This window comes from Salmo salar, chromosome 13 (genome assembly GCF_965601325.2).
Source record: "Salmo salar chromosome 13, fSalSal1, whole genome shotgun sequence".
NCBI classification, from domain to species: domain Eukaryota; kingdom Metazoa; phylum Chordata; class Actinopteri; order Salmoniformes; family Salmonidae; genus Salmo; species Salmo salar.
This window is the reverse complement of record NC_138303.1, coordinates 106,734,128-106,749,515: the sequence shown is the minus strand read 5'-3', so window position 1 is coordinate 106,749,515 and position 15,388 is coordinate 106,734,128. Positions and strand designations below refer to the sequence as shown.

General features: G+C 39.4%; 1 protein-coding gene across 1 annotated transcript; it reads left to right on the top strand.

The window, feature by feature from the left end:
• The first annotated feature begins 12 nt into the window (after nt 1-12).
• Nucleotides 13-13,073, top strand: cplx4a (complexin 4a). Its single transcript, XM_014138847.3, has 3 exons — nt 13-479; nt 3,968-4,055; nt 11,406-13,073. Exons 1-3 carry the CDS (start codon nt 319-321, stop codon nt 11,631-11,633), a joined length of 477 nt encoding a protein of 158 aa, XP_013994322.1. The 5' UTR covers nt 13-318; the 3' UTR covers nt 11,634-13,073.
• The last annotated feature ends 2,315 nt before the right edge of the window (nt 13,074-15,388 follow it).

Sequence of the window (15,388 nt, the reverse complement as noted above, 5' to 3'; positions counted from 1 at the left end):
CAATCCTTAAAGTTGTGTGTTAAAAATAGAGGCGGAAAACCAGGCCATCTGCCTCTTAGCATCGTGGGGCTGTAGTGAGGTTTAATCCAGATTACGACTGACCGTATTTTTTGTTGTTGGTGTCTGTTCCCTAGCCGTCAGTGCATCCTTCATTACACACCCAAGCAGCAGCACAGGTTAGCAGACAGAATATACAGGTTCCCATTGGACTTACCCGCTAGCAATCCCAACCCAACGGTAGAAGCCAGGGAAACATCTTGTCCTATTTACAATAATATCTATATATCCTAGTACAGCAGAACTCTATAGGGGATCAAGATGTTCCTAATCAAGACCATGATGCCTAACCCGCTGGCTGGTTTGAATCCTATGGGTGGAGGAGAGGAGGAAGCGGAGGCGGCCCCTGCAGATCCGGCCAAAGCAGCAGGGATGACACGCGAGGAGTATGAGGAGTACCAAAAACAGTTGGTGGAGGAGAAGTAAGTAACCTGCCCTGACTGCCGAGTTACCTCCATTTTGTTTTGGTGTTGTTGGATCATGAATGGCTATGAGACAACATGGCTGGCTAACCCTACATACTGTCGGCTCCACCACCCTTATTCTATCTGACCTTGACAAGCACCATGCAGGAATTGTACAGGAAATCACCTTGCAAATGATTTGTTCATTTTAAATCTTGTTGTTTTGTTGAATTCATAACTTTATTTTATCAACATTTATTCCCGTTGTTACAGATTACAATTTATGTTTATTTTTGCGCTATTTATTTTCTTGATGGTTTTGTCACTCAAGGTCAGAGCAGACACCTTAACTCAAACTGCAATTTTTACAACCACGACCACCATTACACAATTAATCTCTGATCATTGACCCTCTGCTGTGACATAAACAATGTTGTTTTTGAAGCTAGACTGGCATACCGACATTGAATTTAAATAACACTCAAAAGGTCAGTGCTAAAATAAAGTCAAATAGTCTGTAAAATGGTCTGTAAATTAGTCTGTAAAATAGTCTTACATTTTGAAAAGTGAATTCAGTTCAGTCTAATTTAGAGCCTGAACTATTAAGACTCCAGGAGGATTTTAAAATGGCTGCTGAATTTCACCCATGGTGATTTAATTTAACTGCGACGTTGTAGGAGGAGCTTTGATGGTGAAGTGAAAAATCACAGATCAAAAGTAATCTTACTGCTATGTTTATCTCAAATCATTTCAACACTCTGTCCAGTTTATTCATCCATATCCACAATTTCAGACAGGTACTAGTTGACAAACAGGAGGAAGAGCTCATAACTGTGGTTTCACTGCCATGGCAGCCATTTTGTTTTATTATGTAAAATGATGTGGCTGCTGCCCAGTAGGGCATGTTCAGTCACTGTTCAAAACATTAACTCGCAATCTCTGGATTCTATTAAATTAGATTCAAATTGTATGTTACATCACAGCATAGTTGAAAGATACTGTATGGCGTATAGAAATACAAAGACGGTAGTCAGTGGAGATGGGTGGGATGGGCTGAGGGAAACTGAGGGTTGAGATGTGGAACTGGAGACAACAGAGGGAGAGTTTTTTTTTGGGGGGGGGGGGGGGGGGGGGGGTGTTGGATGGTTGATGGCCTGGCGGTTAGGATCTTGGGCCGGTGGCTGCTAGGTCGCTGGTTCGGGTCCCGGGTTTTGACTTGGTGAGAGATCTTTTGATGTGCCCTTGAGCTGGGCACTTGCCCCTGGTTGCTCCTGTGGGTCTCTCTGGATGGGAGTCTTTTAGATGAATGAATGTCATGTCAATGTTGAGCTGCTTCAATGCAGGTAGATTGTATGTTTTAATATTCAGTCAAATTAAGATTTGTAAAATGTATTTAAGCAATCAATAAATGAGTCCATAAATGTTACATTATTTGTGTGTAATAATTGTCTATATTGCAACAAAATATAGCATAGCCTTAGCCTAAAACGGACATGTTACAAGCGTTTCGCTACACTCGCAATAACATATGCTAACCATGTGTATGTGACCAATAATAATATTTGATTTAATTTGACATGTTGATGTTTTACAGAAATATAATCTTCTGATGGACGCTTCAGCCAAACCAGATTATGTAACCAGATTATGTAACCAGATTAGCCCTTCCTCCCATGATTTAGTGAACAATTCCGTTGTCGTCTGGTGGAAAATGGCCGCACACAGATCTGATGCTAAATGTTAAAGCACTTTTACTTAAAGCCTGCAGTTATAATGCATTATCAGAGCATGTATGACCACCTTATAACCATCTTGTATTCCTCATTTTGTGTTGGGTGTCTTCGGCCTATGACTCTCAGAGCAGAGCAGGAGTTAGTGTTATGCAATGAGTGTACAAAACATTAGGAACACATTGCTAATATTGAGTTGACCCCCTTTTCGCCCTCAGAACAGCCTCAATTCGTCAGGAAACTACAAGGTGTCCAAAGTATTCCACAGTGATGCTGGCCCATGTTGACTCCAATGCTTCCTACAGTTGTGTGAAGTTGGCTGGATGTCCTTTGGGTATTGGGTCATTCTTGATGCACACGGGAAACTGTTGAGTGTGAAAAACCCAGCAGCGTTGCAGTTCTTGGCACACTCAAACTGGTGCGCCTGGCACCTACTACCATACCCCGTTCAAAGGCACTTAAATCTTTTGTCTTGCCCATTCACCCTCTGAATGGCACACACACACAATTCATGTCTCAATTGTCTCAAGGCTTAAAAATCCTTCTTTAACCTGTCTCTTCATCTACACTGATTGAAGTGGATTTAACAAGTGACATCAATAAGGGATCATAGCTTTCACCTGGATTCACTTGGTCAGTCTATGTCATGGTAATGTTTTGTACAATCAGTGTACTGTGGCTGTGTTGGGTAATTTGTCCTAATCCTCAATCTGGCCCAAGCCCTCAATCTGGCCAACTAATAATCCTCACGTTTAATTGGCTAGGGGAAACAGTTCCCTATCCACAGCGACCAATGAGGTTGGCACATATACATGCTGCCCTATATACATAGACTTGAAATCACTGGCCACTTTAATAATGGAACACTTGTCACTTTAATAATGTTTACATATTTTGCATTACTCATCTCATATGAACAACACCGTTCAAAAGTTTGGGGTCACTTAGAAATGTCCTTGTTTTTAAAAAAAAAAGCTTTTTTTTTTGTCCATTAAAATAACATCAAATTGATCAGAAATACAGTGTAGACATTGTTGATGTTGTAAATGACTATTGTAGCTGGAAACGGCAGATTTTTTTATGGAATATCTACATTGGCGTACAGAGGCCCATTATCAGCAACCATCACTCCTGTGTTCCAAAGGCACGTTGTGTTAGCTAATCCAAGTTTATCAATTTAAAAGGCTGATTGACCATTAGAAAACCCCTACGGGTTGTGTAAAGCCATAATAATGACACAGGAAGAAAACAGTTGAAACGTTGGTTTAATCCATTATTATCATTGGAGCCATAGAGTTTGCAGCTTTTGATTTTTCTAAACAGGAGGAAAGCAAGCAGCACATTAGATGATAAAGCCATAAATAGTACAACAATACAACTATTTATTATGGCAGCCAGCCCAGACATCCTCCATGTTCTCTTTTCAAATTCCGGAAGAATCATATGACTGAACAGTGAGAATATGTAGTGTGCACCTCTTTACCTAAACCCATCTGATGGTTTACCCATGAGACATGTAGCATGTCGTTAAGGTCAACCTCCATAAGCGCTGCATCCTCTTAGCTTCACAGTATCATGTGTTGCATTAGTATGGTATATTGACTGTCCCTTTGTTTGAAACAAGATCATACTCAGACCGTTATTGTTGTTTGAATACAAATGAAACAAGTATACAGTATGCATGCATATAAAGTTATCCATGATGTGATCACGCTATATATAAATTAATTAATCAATCAATCAATTAATCAATCATTTATTTTCTCTGTTGTTCAGGATGGAGAGAGATGCTGACTTTTTACACAAGAAAGCTGAGAGGGCAACTCTGCGGGTGTGCCTACGAGACAAGTACAGACTCCCAAAGGTGACAACCCATTCCTCCTGAATTACAACCTGTTCAGCCCCCTGTGAGAACACATTCCTCCCGAATTACAACCTGTTCAGCCCCCTGTGAGAACACATTCCTCCCGAATTACAACCTGTTCAGCCCCCTGTGAGAACACATTCCTCCCGAATTACAATCTTTTCAGCCCCCTGTCACTAATCACTCTCTAGAGTAGATGATTTCAACTTTACTTGCACTGTTTTATGTTATACTGTATGTTTACATACTGTAGAGCAAATGTTCAAAGAGCAAACATGTTCATTGCCATTAATTTCTCAGATGCAGAGACCTTTGGATGGAACAATGAGGTTATGTAATTTTACATTTCAAAATGAATTAACTAGGCAAGTCAGTTAAGAACAAATTCTTATTTACAATGACGTCCTACACCGGCCAAACCCGGACGACGCTGGGCCAATTGTGTGCCGCCCTATGGGACTCCAAATCACAGCCGGTTGTGATACAGCCTGGATTCGAAACAGGGTGTCTGTATTGACGCCTCTAGCACTGAAGATGCAATACCTTAGATCGCTGCGCCACTCGGGAGCCCAAATGTAGACTACAATTGTTCTTCCTAAATTGACTGAATTGAAACGGACTCTAACCTCAACCCTGGTGAACACCTCAATGGTTGATGTTTACAGGCTAGATGCTGTTTTTATCCCTTGGCCTAGTACTTGGGCAGTGTACCTTAGGCCGTACAGCGGGAGGTGGAGGTGGCTAACTGCCAGCAGATTACGGTGAAGGCAAGATGTTCCATAAAATACCTGGAGACTTGACATGGTGTCCTATATTGTGCTGTGGGCTTAAAACAAGACCAGAAGCCATCTGCTCTGCTAGGTGTTCTAGCTAGGTGTTAATGTGGCTCTGGGGAGCGAAGACAGTGTTGGTTGAGCGACGTTGACAGCCACAACAACCACATCTAGGTTAGATTCTGTAGAATAATCTACTGAATCTGTTTGGATCTATTGGGATCTATTGAAAGCTGCTTGATAAGGAAGTTATTTTTAACCAGTTGTTATGACGAGCGGAAATAAGGTACAGTTGGATTTCTGATTTTATATACGTCATTACTGAAAGAAAAAGCGATAATTCAATGTTTTTGATTTGTATAGCTATATTACCACTACCATGTATAAAGCTGTGCGTACAGTAGCAAAAAGCAGAATATATATTTATATTATTTAAGCATTGAAAAGAAATCATCCTGACTGAGGTGAACTGCTGTGGCTTCTGTGTTTGCTTTTTGCAGAATGCCTCTCACAAGTCATTCAGTTCAATATTCAATCTTCTTGTTAGTTATTTTCATTTCTATATGTGGAACGACACTTCAAAACAATAGACAACATATTCATATATCATGAATAGGTATAGATTCAGTTGTTTTGTTTGCATGTTAGTTTAAATAGACATGTTCATGACAAAGGCTATACAACCTATACAACAACTATTGAGTCCAGCAAGTATAGTTTCACCATGACAGACAACCCAACATAAAGATTATTTTAAATTTGATTAAAGGCATTGTACAAGACAGTCATCACAACTGATTAACACAATGAATGGTGAAATAACGTGATTGTATTTGTAACTGCAAAATCTGTCATGTTTAACTAATGGAATTAGTGTCTTGTGTAAGACTATGGCGGATATCTTTAGAATCCTCACACCTGGCCGTCGTCATGGTTTCCAACGGAAAGGCTAACGCAGGTTTCAGATCAGCCTTCCTGGAGTTTAGAACGTAGGTTCCAACAGGTTCTAGAACGTAGGTTCCAACAGGTTCTAGAACGTAGGTTCCAACAGGTTCTAGAACGTAGGTCCCAACAGGTTCTAGAACGTAGGTTCCAACAGGTTCTAGAACGTAGGTTCCAACAGGTTCTAGAACGTAGGTCCCAACAGGTTCTAGAACGTAGGTTCCAACAGGTTCTAGAACGTAGGTTCCAACAGGTTCTAGAACGTAGGTTCCAACAGATTCTAGAACGTAGGTTCCAACAGGTTCTAGAATGGAGGTTTCAACAGGTTCTAGAACGTAGGTTCCAACAGGTTCTAGAATGGAGGTTTCAACAGGTTCTAGAACGTAGGTTCCAACAGGTTCTAGAACGTAGGTTCCAACAGGTTCTAGAATGGAGGTTCCAACAGGTTCTAGAACGTAGGTTCCAACAGGTTCTAGAACGTAGGTTCCAACAGGTTCTAGAATGGAGGTTTGAGGTTGCTGCCGTTTCTTCAGTCAATCTGTTTCTTCTTCTCTTCTTCTTTATTGCATTAAGTGTGCTCAAACTGAGGATCCCTAAGTGACCATTTGTTTTTACCAGTGACATGTGCACCAGTGAGGTGTTAAAACGACACTCATCCAGTGCCTTGCATGTAGTTGTGTGTAGTTATTGCAGGATACCAGGTTGTGTCAGAGGAACACCCTAAAAATGATCAGACTCCCGCCACTGTCTGTTCTCTCTGCTGCCACACGGGAAGCGGTACCGGAGCGCCATATCTGGGACCAGAAAGCTCCTGAAGTTTCTACCCCCAAGCTATAAGACTGCTGAACAGTTAATCAAATGGCTACCCGAACATTCTGCTTTTCACCCCCTACTAATATGTACATATTACCTCAATCAATCAATCACCTAACCAAACCTACATGTACATATTACCTCAATCAATCAATCACCTAACCAAACCTACATGTACATATTACCTCAATCAATCAATCACCTAACCAAACCTACATGTACATATTACCTCAATCAATCAATCACCTAACCAAACCTACATGTACATATTACCTCAATCAATCAATCACCTAACCAAACCTACATGTACATATTACCTCAATCAATCAATCACCTAACCAAACCTACATGTACATATTACCTCAATCAATCACCTAACCAAGCCTACATGTACATATTACCTCAATCAATCACCTAACCAAGCCTACATGTACATATTACCTCAATCAATCACCTAACCAAACCTACATGTACATATTACCTCAATCAATCACCTAACCAAGCCTACATGTACATATTACCTCAATCAATCACCTAACCAAGCCTACATGTACATATTACCTCAATCAATCACCTAACCAAACCTACATGTACATATTACCTCAATCAATCACCTAACCAAACCTACATGTACATATTACCTCAATCAATCACCTAACCATGTACATATTACCTCAATCAATCAATCACCTAACCAAACCTACATGTACATATTACCTCAATCAATCAATCACCTAACCAAACCTACATGTACATATTACCTCAATCAATCAATCACCTAACCAAACCTACATGTACATATTACCTCAATCAATCCCAAACCTACATGTACATATTACCTCAATCAATCACCTAACCAAGCCTACATGTACATATTACCTCAATCAATCACCTAACCAAGCCTACATGTACATATTACCTCAATCAATCACCTAACCAAACCTACATGTACATATTACCTCAATCAATCACCTAACCAAGCCTACATGTACATATTACCTCAATCAATCACCTAACCAAGCCTACATGTACATATTACCTCAATCAATCACCTAACCAAACCTACATGTACATATTACCTCAATCAATCACCTAACCAAACCTACATGTACATATTACCTCAATCAATCACCTAACCATGTACATATTACCTCAATCAATCAATCACCTAACCAAACCTACATGTACATATTACCTCAATCAATCAATCACCTAACCAAACCTACATGTACATATTACCTCAATCAATCAATCACCTAACCAAACCTACATGTACATATTACCTCAATCAATCAATCACCTAACCAAACCTACATGTACATATTACCTCAATCAATCAATCACCTAACCAAACCTACATGTACATATTACCTCAATCAATCACCTAACCAAGCCTACATGTACATATTACCTCAATCAATCACCTAACCAAGCCTACATGTACATATTACCTCAATCAATCACCTAACCAAACCTACATGTACATATTACCTCAATCAATCACCTAACCAAGCCTACATGTACATATTACCTCAATCAATCACCTAACCAAGCCTACATGTACATATTACCTCAATCAATCACCTAACCAAACCTACATGTACATATTACCTCAATCAATCACTCACCTAACCAAACCTACATGTACATATTACCTCAATCAATCACCTAATCAAGCCTACATGTACATATTACCTCAATCAATCACCTAACCAAGCCTACATGTACATATTACCTCAATCAATCACCTAACCAAGCCTACATGTACATATTACCTCAATCAATCACCTAACCAAGCCTACATGTACATATTACCTCAATCAATCACCTAACCAAGCCTACATGTACATATTACCTCAATCAATTACCTAACCAAACCTACATGTACATATTACCTCAATCAATCACCTAACCAAGCCTACATGTACATATTACCTCAATCAATCACCTAACCAAGCCTACATGTACATATTACCTCAATCAATTACCTAACCAAACCTACATGTACATATTACCTCAATCAATCACCTAACCAAGCCTACATGTACATATTACCTCAATCAATCACCTAACCAAGCCTACATGTACATATTACCTCAATCAATCAATCACCTAACCAAACCTACATGTACATATTACCTCAATCAATCACTCCAACACCCTCGTACCCCAGTACACGTCATTGTTATTTTATCGTGTTACTATTTATTTTTTTACATCTATTTGGAAATGTTCTTACTTTTTAACTGCGTTGTTGGGAAAGGGCTCGTAAGTAAACATTTCACAGTAAAGTCTACACTTGTTGTATTCGTCTCATTTATTTAATGTCTCTCCATGTTTTACTAGCTAATCTAACATCTGTCTCTACAGAGCGAGACAGGATGATAGAGTCTGTCTGTCTGTCTGTCTGTCTGTCTGTCTGTCTGTCTGTCTGTCTGTCTGTCTGTCTGTCTGTCTGTCTGTCTGTCTGTCTGTCTGTCTGTCTGTCTGTCTGTCTGTCTGTCTCGATAGCTAATCCAATGTACTGCAAAGCACTTTGTGACAACTGCTGACATAAAAACATCAGTTATGAATGAATTTGATTGATTTATTTGTAATGATTTCATTGATTGATTGATTTATTGATTGATTGTCCGTGTTGGTCTAGCTGTAGTATGGTATCTTTCTATCTCATTAGCTAATCTGATGTCTGTGCTAGCCCCTACAGAGACAAGAGTGTAACTGTAGAAGATATCTCTGTCTCACTAGCTAATCTGATGTCTGTGTTGGCCCCTACAGAGACAAGAGTGTAACTGTAGAAGATATCTCTGTCTCACTAGCTAATCTGATGTCTGTGTTGGCCCCTACAGAGACAAGAGTGTAACTGTAGAAGATATCTCTGTCTCACTAGCTAATCTGACGCTTGTGTTGGCCTCTACATGAACAGAAAAAGTATGTGAACCCTTTGGAATTACCTGGATTTCTGCATAAATTGGTCATCAAATTTGATCTGATCATCTAAGTCACAACAATAGACAAACACAGTATACTTAAACTAATAACACACACATTATTGTATTTTTCTTGTCTATATTGAATATATCGTTTAAACATTCACAGTGTAGGTTGGAAAAAGTATGTGAACCCCTAGGCTAATGACTTATCCAAAAGCTAATTGGAGACAGGAGTCAGCTAACCTGGAGTCAAATCAATGAGATGAGATTGGAGATGTTGGTTAGAGCTGCCCTGCCCTATAAAAAACACTCACAAATTTGAGTTTACTATTCACAAGAAGCATTGCCTGATGTGAAATATGCCTCGAACAAAAGAGATCTCGGAAGAACTAAGATTAAGAATTGTTGACTTGCATGAAGCTGGAAAGGGTTACAAAGTATCTCTAAAAGCCTTGATGTTCGTCAGTCCACAGTAAAACAAACTGTCTATAAATGGAGAAAGTTCAGCAGTGTTGCAGCTCTCCCTAGGACTGGCCGTCCTGCAAAGATGACTGCAAACACACAAAGCAGAATGCTCAATGAGGTTAAGAAGAATCCTAGAGTGTCAGCTAAAGACTTACAGAAATCTCTGGAACATGCTAACATCTCTGTTGACGAGTCTACGATACGTAAAGCACTAAACAAGAATGGTGTTCATGGGAGGATACCACGCAAGAAGCCACTGCTGTCCAGAAAACACTTTTCAGCACATCTGAAGATTACAAAAGAGCACCTGGATGTTCCACAGCTCTACTGGCAAGATATTATGTGGACAGATTATTTGGAAGGAACACACAACACTATGTGTGGAGAAAAAAGGCACAGCACACCAACATCAAAACCTCATCCCAACTGTAAAGTATGGTGGAGGGAGCATCATGGTTTGGGGCTGCTTTGCTGTCTCAGGGCCTGGACAGCTTGCTATCATCAACGGGGAAAATGAATTCCCATGTTTATCAAGACATTTTGCAGGAGAATGTAAGGCTATCTGTCCACCAACTAAAGCTCAACAGAAGTTGGGTGATGCAACAGGACAACGACCTAAAACACAGAAGTAAATCAACAACAGAATGGCTTCAAGAGAAGAAAATACACCTTCTAGAGTGTCCTGACCTCAACCCGACTGAGATGCTGTGGCATGACCTCAAGAGAGCGGTTCACACCAGACATCACAAGAACATTGCTAAACTGAAACAGTTTTGTAAAGAGGAATGGTCCAAAATTCCTCCTGACCGTTGTGCCGGTCTGATTCACAACTACAAAACATTTGGTTGAGGTTATTGCTGCCAAAGGAGGGTCAACCAGTTATTAAATCCAAGGGTTCACATACTTTTTCCACCCTGTACTGTGAATGTTTACATGGTCTGTTCAGTAAAGACATGAAAACATATAATTGTTTGTGTGCAATTAGTTTAATCAGACTGTGTTTGTCTATTGTTGTGACTTAGATGAAGATCAGATACAATTTTATGACCAATTTATGCAGAAGTCCAGGTAATTCCAAAGGATTCACATACTTTTTTCTTGCCGCTGTAGTAGGTTGTTTACATCTGTATCGGTCTCTCCCTTTAAAGGCCGAGCAAGATGCATTAGAGTAGTAGGTTCAGGTTGTCTGTCGCTCTCTCTCACTCGCTAATCTAATGTCTGCATGGGTCTTTTAGTGGGAGCAGGGCAGCAAGCAGTAACTAACGATGCTAGCTAATGTAACATCTCTATTGTTTCTCTAACAGAGCGAGTAGGACGAGAACATGATCTCCGTCTGTCTTACTAGCTGATGTCCTGAATAATAATAATAATATTACAAGCTATAAAATAAATATAATGTCTGTATTGGTCTCTACTCTCTCCAGAGCGAGCAGGACGATAACATGCTTGCCATGGCTGGAGACGACGTGGACGTACCCGAGGAGCTCCTCAAGATGGTGGACGAGGATGCCACAGAGGAGGAGGACAAGGACTCCATCTTGGGTGGCATTCAGAACCTCCAGAACATGGACATGGACCAGCTCAAGGAGAAGGCCTCGGCCACCGTGACGGAGATGAAAGCCAAGGCAGAGGAGAAATGCTCTGTCATGTAAATAAAATAAAATAGAAGATTTCACTTCATGAACAGCCGGTCCCAATTCCATCCCAGCAGATCTGAAGGTGGAAGAAATATACTTATTAAGACCATTAGACATGCTAACATAGAGGTGTAAAGGAACAAGGGGGAGGGAAAGGGAGTGATTTAGGACCGACTGTAAACAAACCGATTATATAAGAGTCTCCACTCTCCACCCAGCAGACCTGGGTTTAAAATAAGTATCTGAGCTATTTTAAAGCTCCTATACTCAACTGGTGGACCGCATCTATTTATTGTTAAAAAAATAGAACTCGATCGGGCTTCGACCCCTGGTATCATTTAAACACACATAAGACGTGTAGAATTGCAGGAAATTAGCTATGAAACAGCAACAAAATTCTCTGCCCCATGTGAAATGTGTAGAATTGCATGGAATTGGCTTTAAAACCGCAACATTTTCTCTCCGCCAACAAGAGGGGTGTGAACAGTTTGGGGTCCAATGGGTTGTGAGGTTGGGGTTTGTTACTACGCCGATAAATGACATTATCCATCTGGACCTTAGCCACATAGGAAATTTGTTTGACCGGACCTTCTCAACTAGTACATGAGTACCCATGTTTTAAAGTCTCCTTTGAGTGTTTTGATTGAGCCTGTCTGGGGAGTGCCAGATGGACGGGCCGAGTTGGTTTGCACTTTTGGTACTATTCCATTGGTTCCATAATTGAGCCAGGTAAGCTCAATCAAGCACAGATGAAAGAAAACAGATACTATTTGAACCCAGGTCTAAGAGAGTCCTCTATCTCCCCCTATCAATGATCAAAGCTGTGAAATCTGCTTGGCGACATCCAATGGTAGCAGGTCTTGCTGAAATGGAAGTTAATTTCCCAAACAACTTCTTTGGTGAATCGGTTTCTGTTTTGAAGTCTCCCCTTAATTTGCTGTTTGTATAACTTGTAAAAGTACGTATTTTTTGTATGTGTGTGAATGAATGCTGTTTTAGATTGTTTCTCCTCCATTTGTGTTATTCTCCATGTTTCATTTGTTAATTAGGAAATTATGGCACTCATGATGGCCACTTTTACACTTTATGCAACTGACAATATTTAGGACAGTTGCTAAATGCATTCTGTTGCATATCCTGCTCCACACACACAATTGTAAATCTTTGACAATCACCTCTATCAATGTTTATCCAAAACAACAAGCATAAAACAAGCCTGTAAGAGATAAATACTTGCAGTTTTGCACAATCCATCATTTAAATAAAATATATAGTCTTTATTCCATAATTAAACATACTGTACATTAACATTGACTAACACACTGAAGTAGTAATGTTAAGGATTTTGGATTATTCTAAAATATATATATTAAATGTAAAGTTATGTTGTGCTGTTAGAATGATACATGTTCATGCAAAAGCCAATGACAAATAAAACAACTGACTTGTATAAAATGACCGACTATTTGACATTATTTCTCTTATAGATGCTAACAGATCCAAAGCCTTCTATTTACAAACACATATATTCCTAATGGGAGATATAACAGACAGAAATCGAAAGAAACTCTAGATTACATTTTAAATATGTGAATTACAGAAGCTGCATAAAGAAATGGGTGTTCAATTCATTTGAGATTATTTAGCATCTGTTGTTAGGGTAGGTTAGTTCGGGTGAAGAAACCCTCCATCTTGTGAGTTTCACGTGAGTCCAATGTTCAGAATGCCTTGGATTGGGAATGTTCTGGTAAAACATTAGCAGTTAATAGGATGAAGGTTGCCGAGGAGGTTGTCCCACCTCATCAGGTTAACTGCTTATGTCAGACTCTCAAATGATTTGGATTGGACTCAGTTAGCTAGAAAACTAGACAAGACAAGTTGTGTTCAAGTTTCCACAGAAGGTTAGAGTTATATAGGGGGAATGGAAGACACATTTTCTGTATCTTGATGAAATCATATAGCCAGTATTTTATTTTAGAAAGCCCCACATCACATATTCCTAATTGCAGTAGTTGGAACCTACTGGTGTGAGCCAGCTAGATGTCTGTTTTCAACAGACAGAGCAATGTCAAAGCCAAAGGCACAACAATGTCAAAGGTACAATAATAGCATATAAAACCTGTTCTACATAATATCCAGCTATCAAATTGCTCATACGGCTGCCAAGGCCAAGGATCAATAGACTCATTGAGGATTTTTTTTTAATTAAATTGAAATGCTTGACATTCATTTACTAAATGGACTTTAACAAAGTTGCCCCTCAGCCCTGGATATTGTAATTAATAATGTGAACTACAAATATGGAGTCAAGAGTCCAATAACCCTTTTTATATCCAATATGCATCCCCTAATTGTAACTAAAAGATATAAGTTACAAGCCTGTGTTGTAAATGACAAGCTACTGTACATCCTGACTGTTGGTTCTCAGCACACTGGATCCTGCTGTCCTTGTGCAGTGCCTACCGGACACTTTGGCAAACAGAGGATAATGTTACCTTCTGCAATTAGGAAAAGCTAAATAGTTTTAAGGGTTTTACCTCTTTAGAGAAAGAAAAAAACTAATCCCCTTAAGCAGCGTGTGGGCCAGGGATTACCAGACTGCTGTCAATCTTTGTTTAGTGTTAATTACACATATTCCCCACAATATTGAGGAAGTTAAGACATTTTATTTGCACCTCAATGGCAGGCCCACTGGGCCACTGGGCTAAACTAAGGTCTGTATGGTTAACCTCTCACATAATAAGGTTATATACTGTATAGGCCTAAAGATGTAACGATGTAACTACGGCGTGAACTATGACCTCTCAAGTGGTTAGTTAATGGGGCAGAAACGGTCGTGGCTTTCTTGTTCACAGATAATAGGCAACAACAGGTTTACACAGGCGACTCAACTCATTCAACACATTCAACCCAACTTGAAATATGTCCAATTATCAAGATAACAGTCTGTAGCCTGACATGAATAACACTTATAGCTGTTGCTAATCACATACTATATTATTGTGTGTTTTGGTTGCCAGGTTTATCAACTCATTTAATAGAATTAAACAAATAAGCATTCATTCAAATAAATAACTGGACAATTAAGCAAATACATGTATTTATTTCTTATTTATTTATGTATTTAACTCTTTTTTTTTTAAATACACACAAAACAACTAGGCCTATTTTCAAGTAAAAAAAAAGATATTTATTTTATTGAAAATGAAACTATTGGGAGGTGGACGTGTAGACGTCCTCTCTGAGAAAACCTTTAATACGCCAATAGGCCTATCAATAACTATTTAACTATTTCAACTATTTTATATGTAGGTCCTAGGCCTGTGTATTAAACAAAAGAGCACATGACCTGTCTCTTTTGTAAGTATATCATTATCTTCTAAATGTGTGATTTGGTCACTTGTTTTGATAATAATGTATTCACCCTTCGATTAAGACACCAGTCAAACATTAATCTGACATCTTGTAATCCTATGTCCTGACTGAACATCTTGTAATTATGATTTTGTTCTCTGACTACCTTAAGCCATAATCTCTTACCCAACCTGCTCCTTTTACAGGCCATCATGAGCATGGCCTGTAAATTCCAAATGACACCCTATCCCTGGCCTACATAGTGCTTTACTTTTGAACAGAAAGCCCTTTGGTCCACTGGTCAAAATTAGTGCACCATATAGGGAATAGGGAAAAGAGTGGTATTTGGGACACAAACCACGACATCTGGAGATATGGCTTTAAGATTTATGTAAGGCGGTTTATAAACCAACACT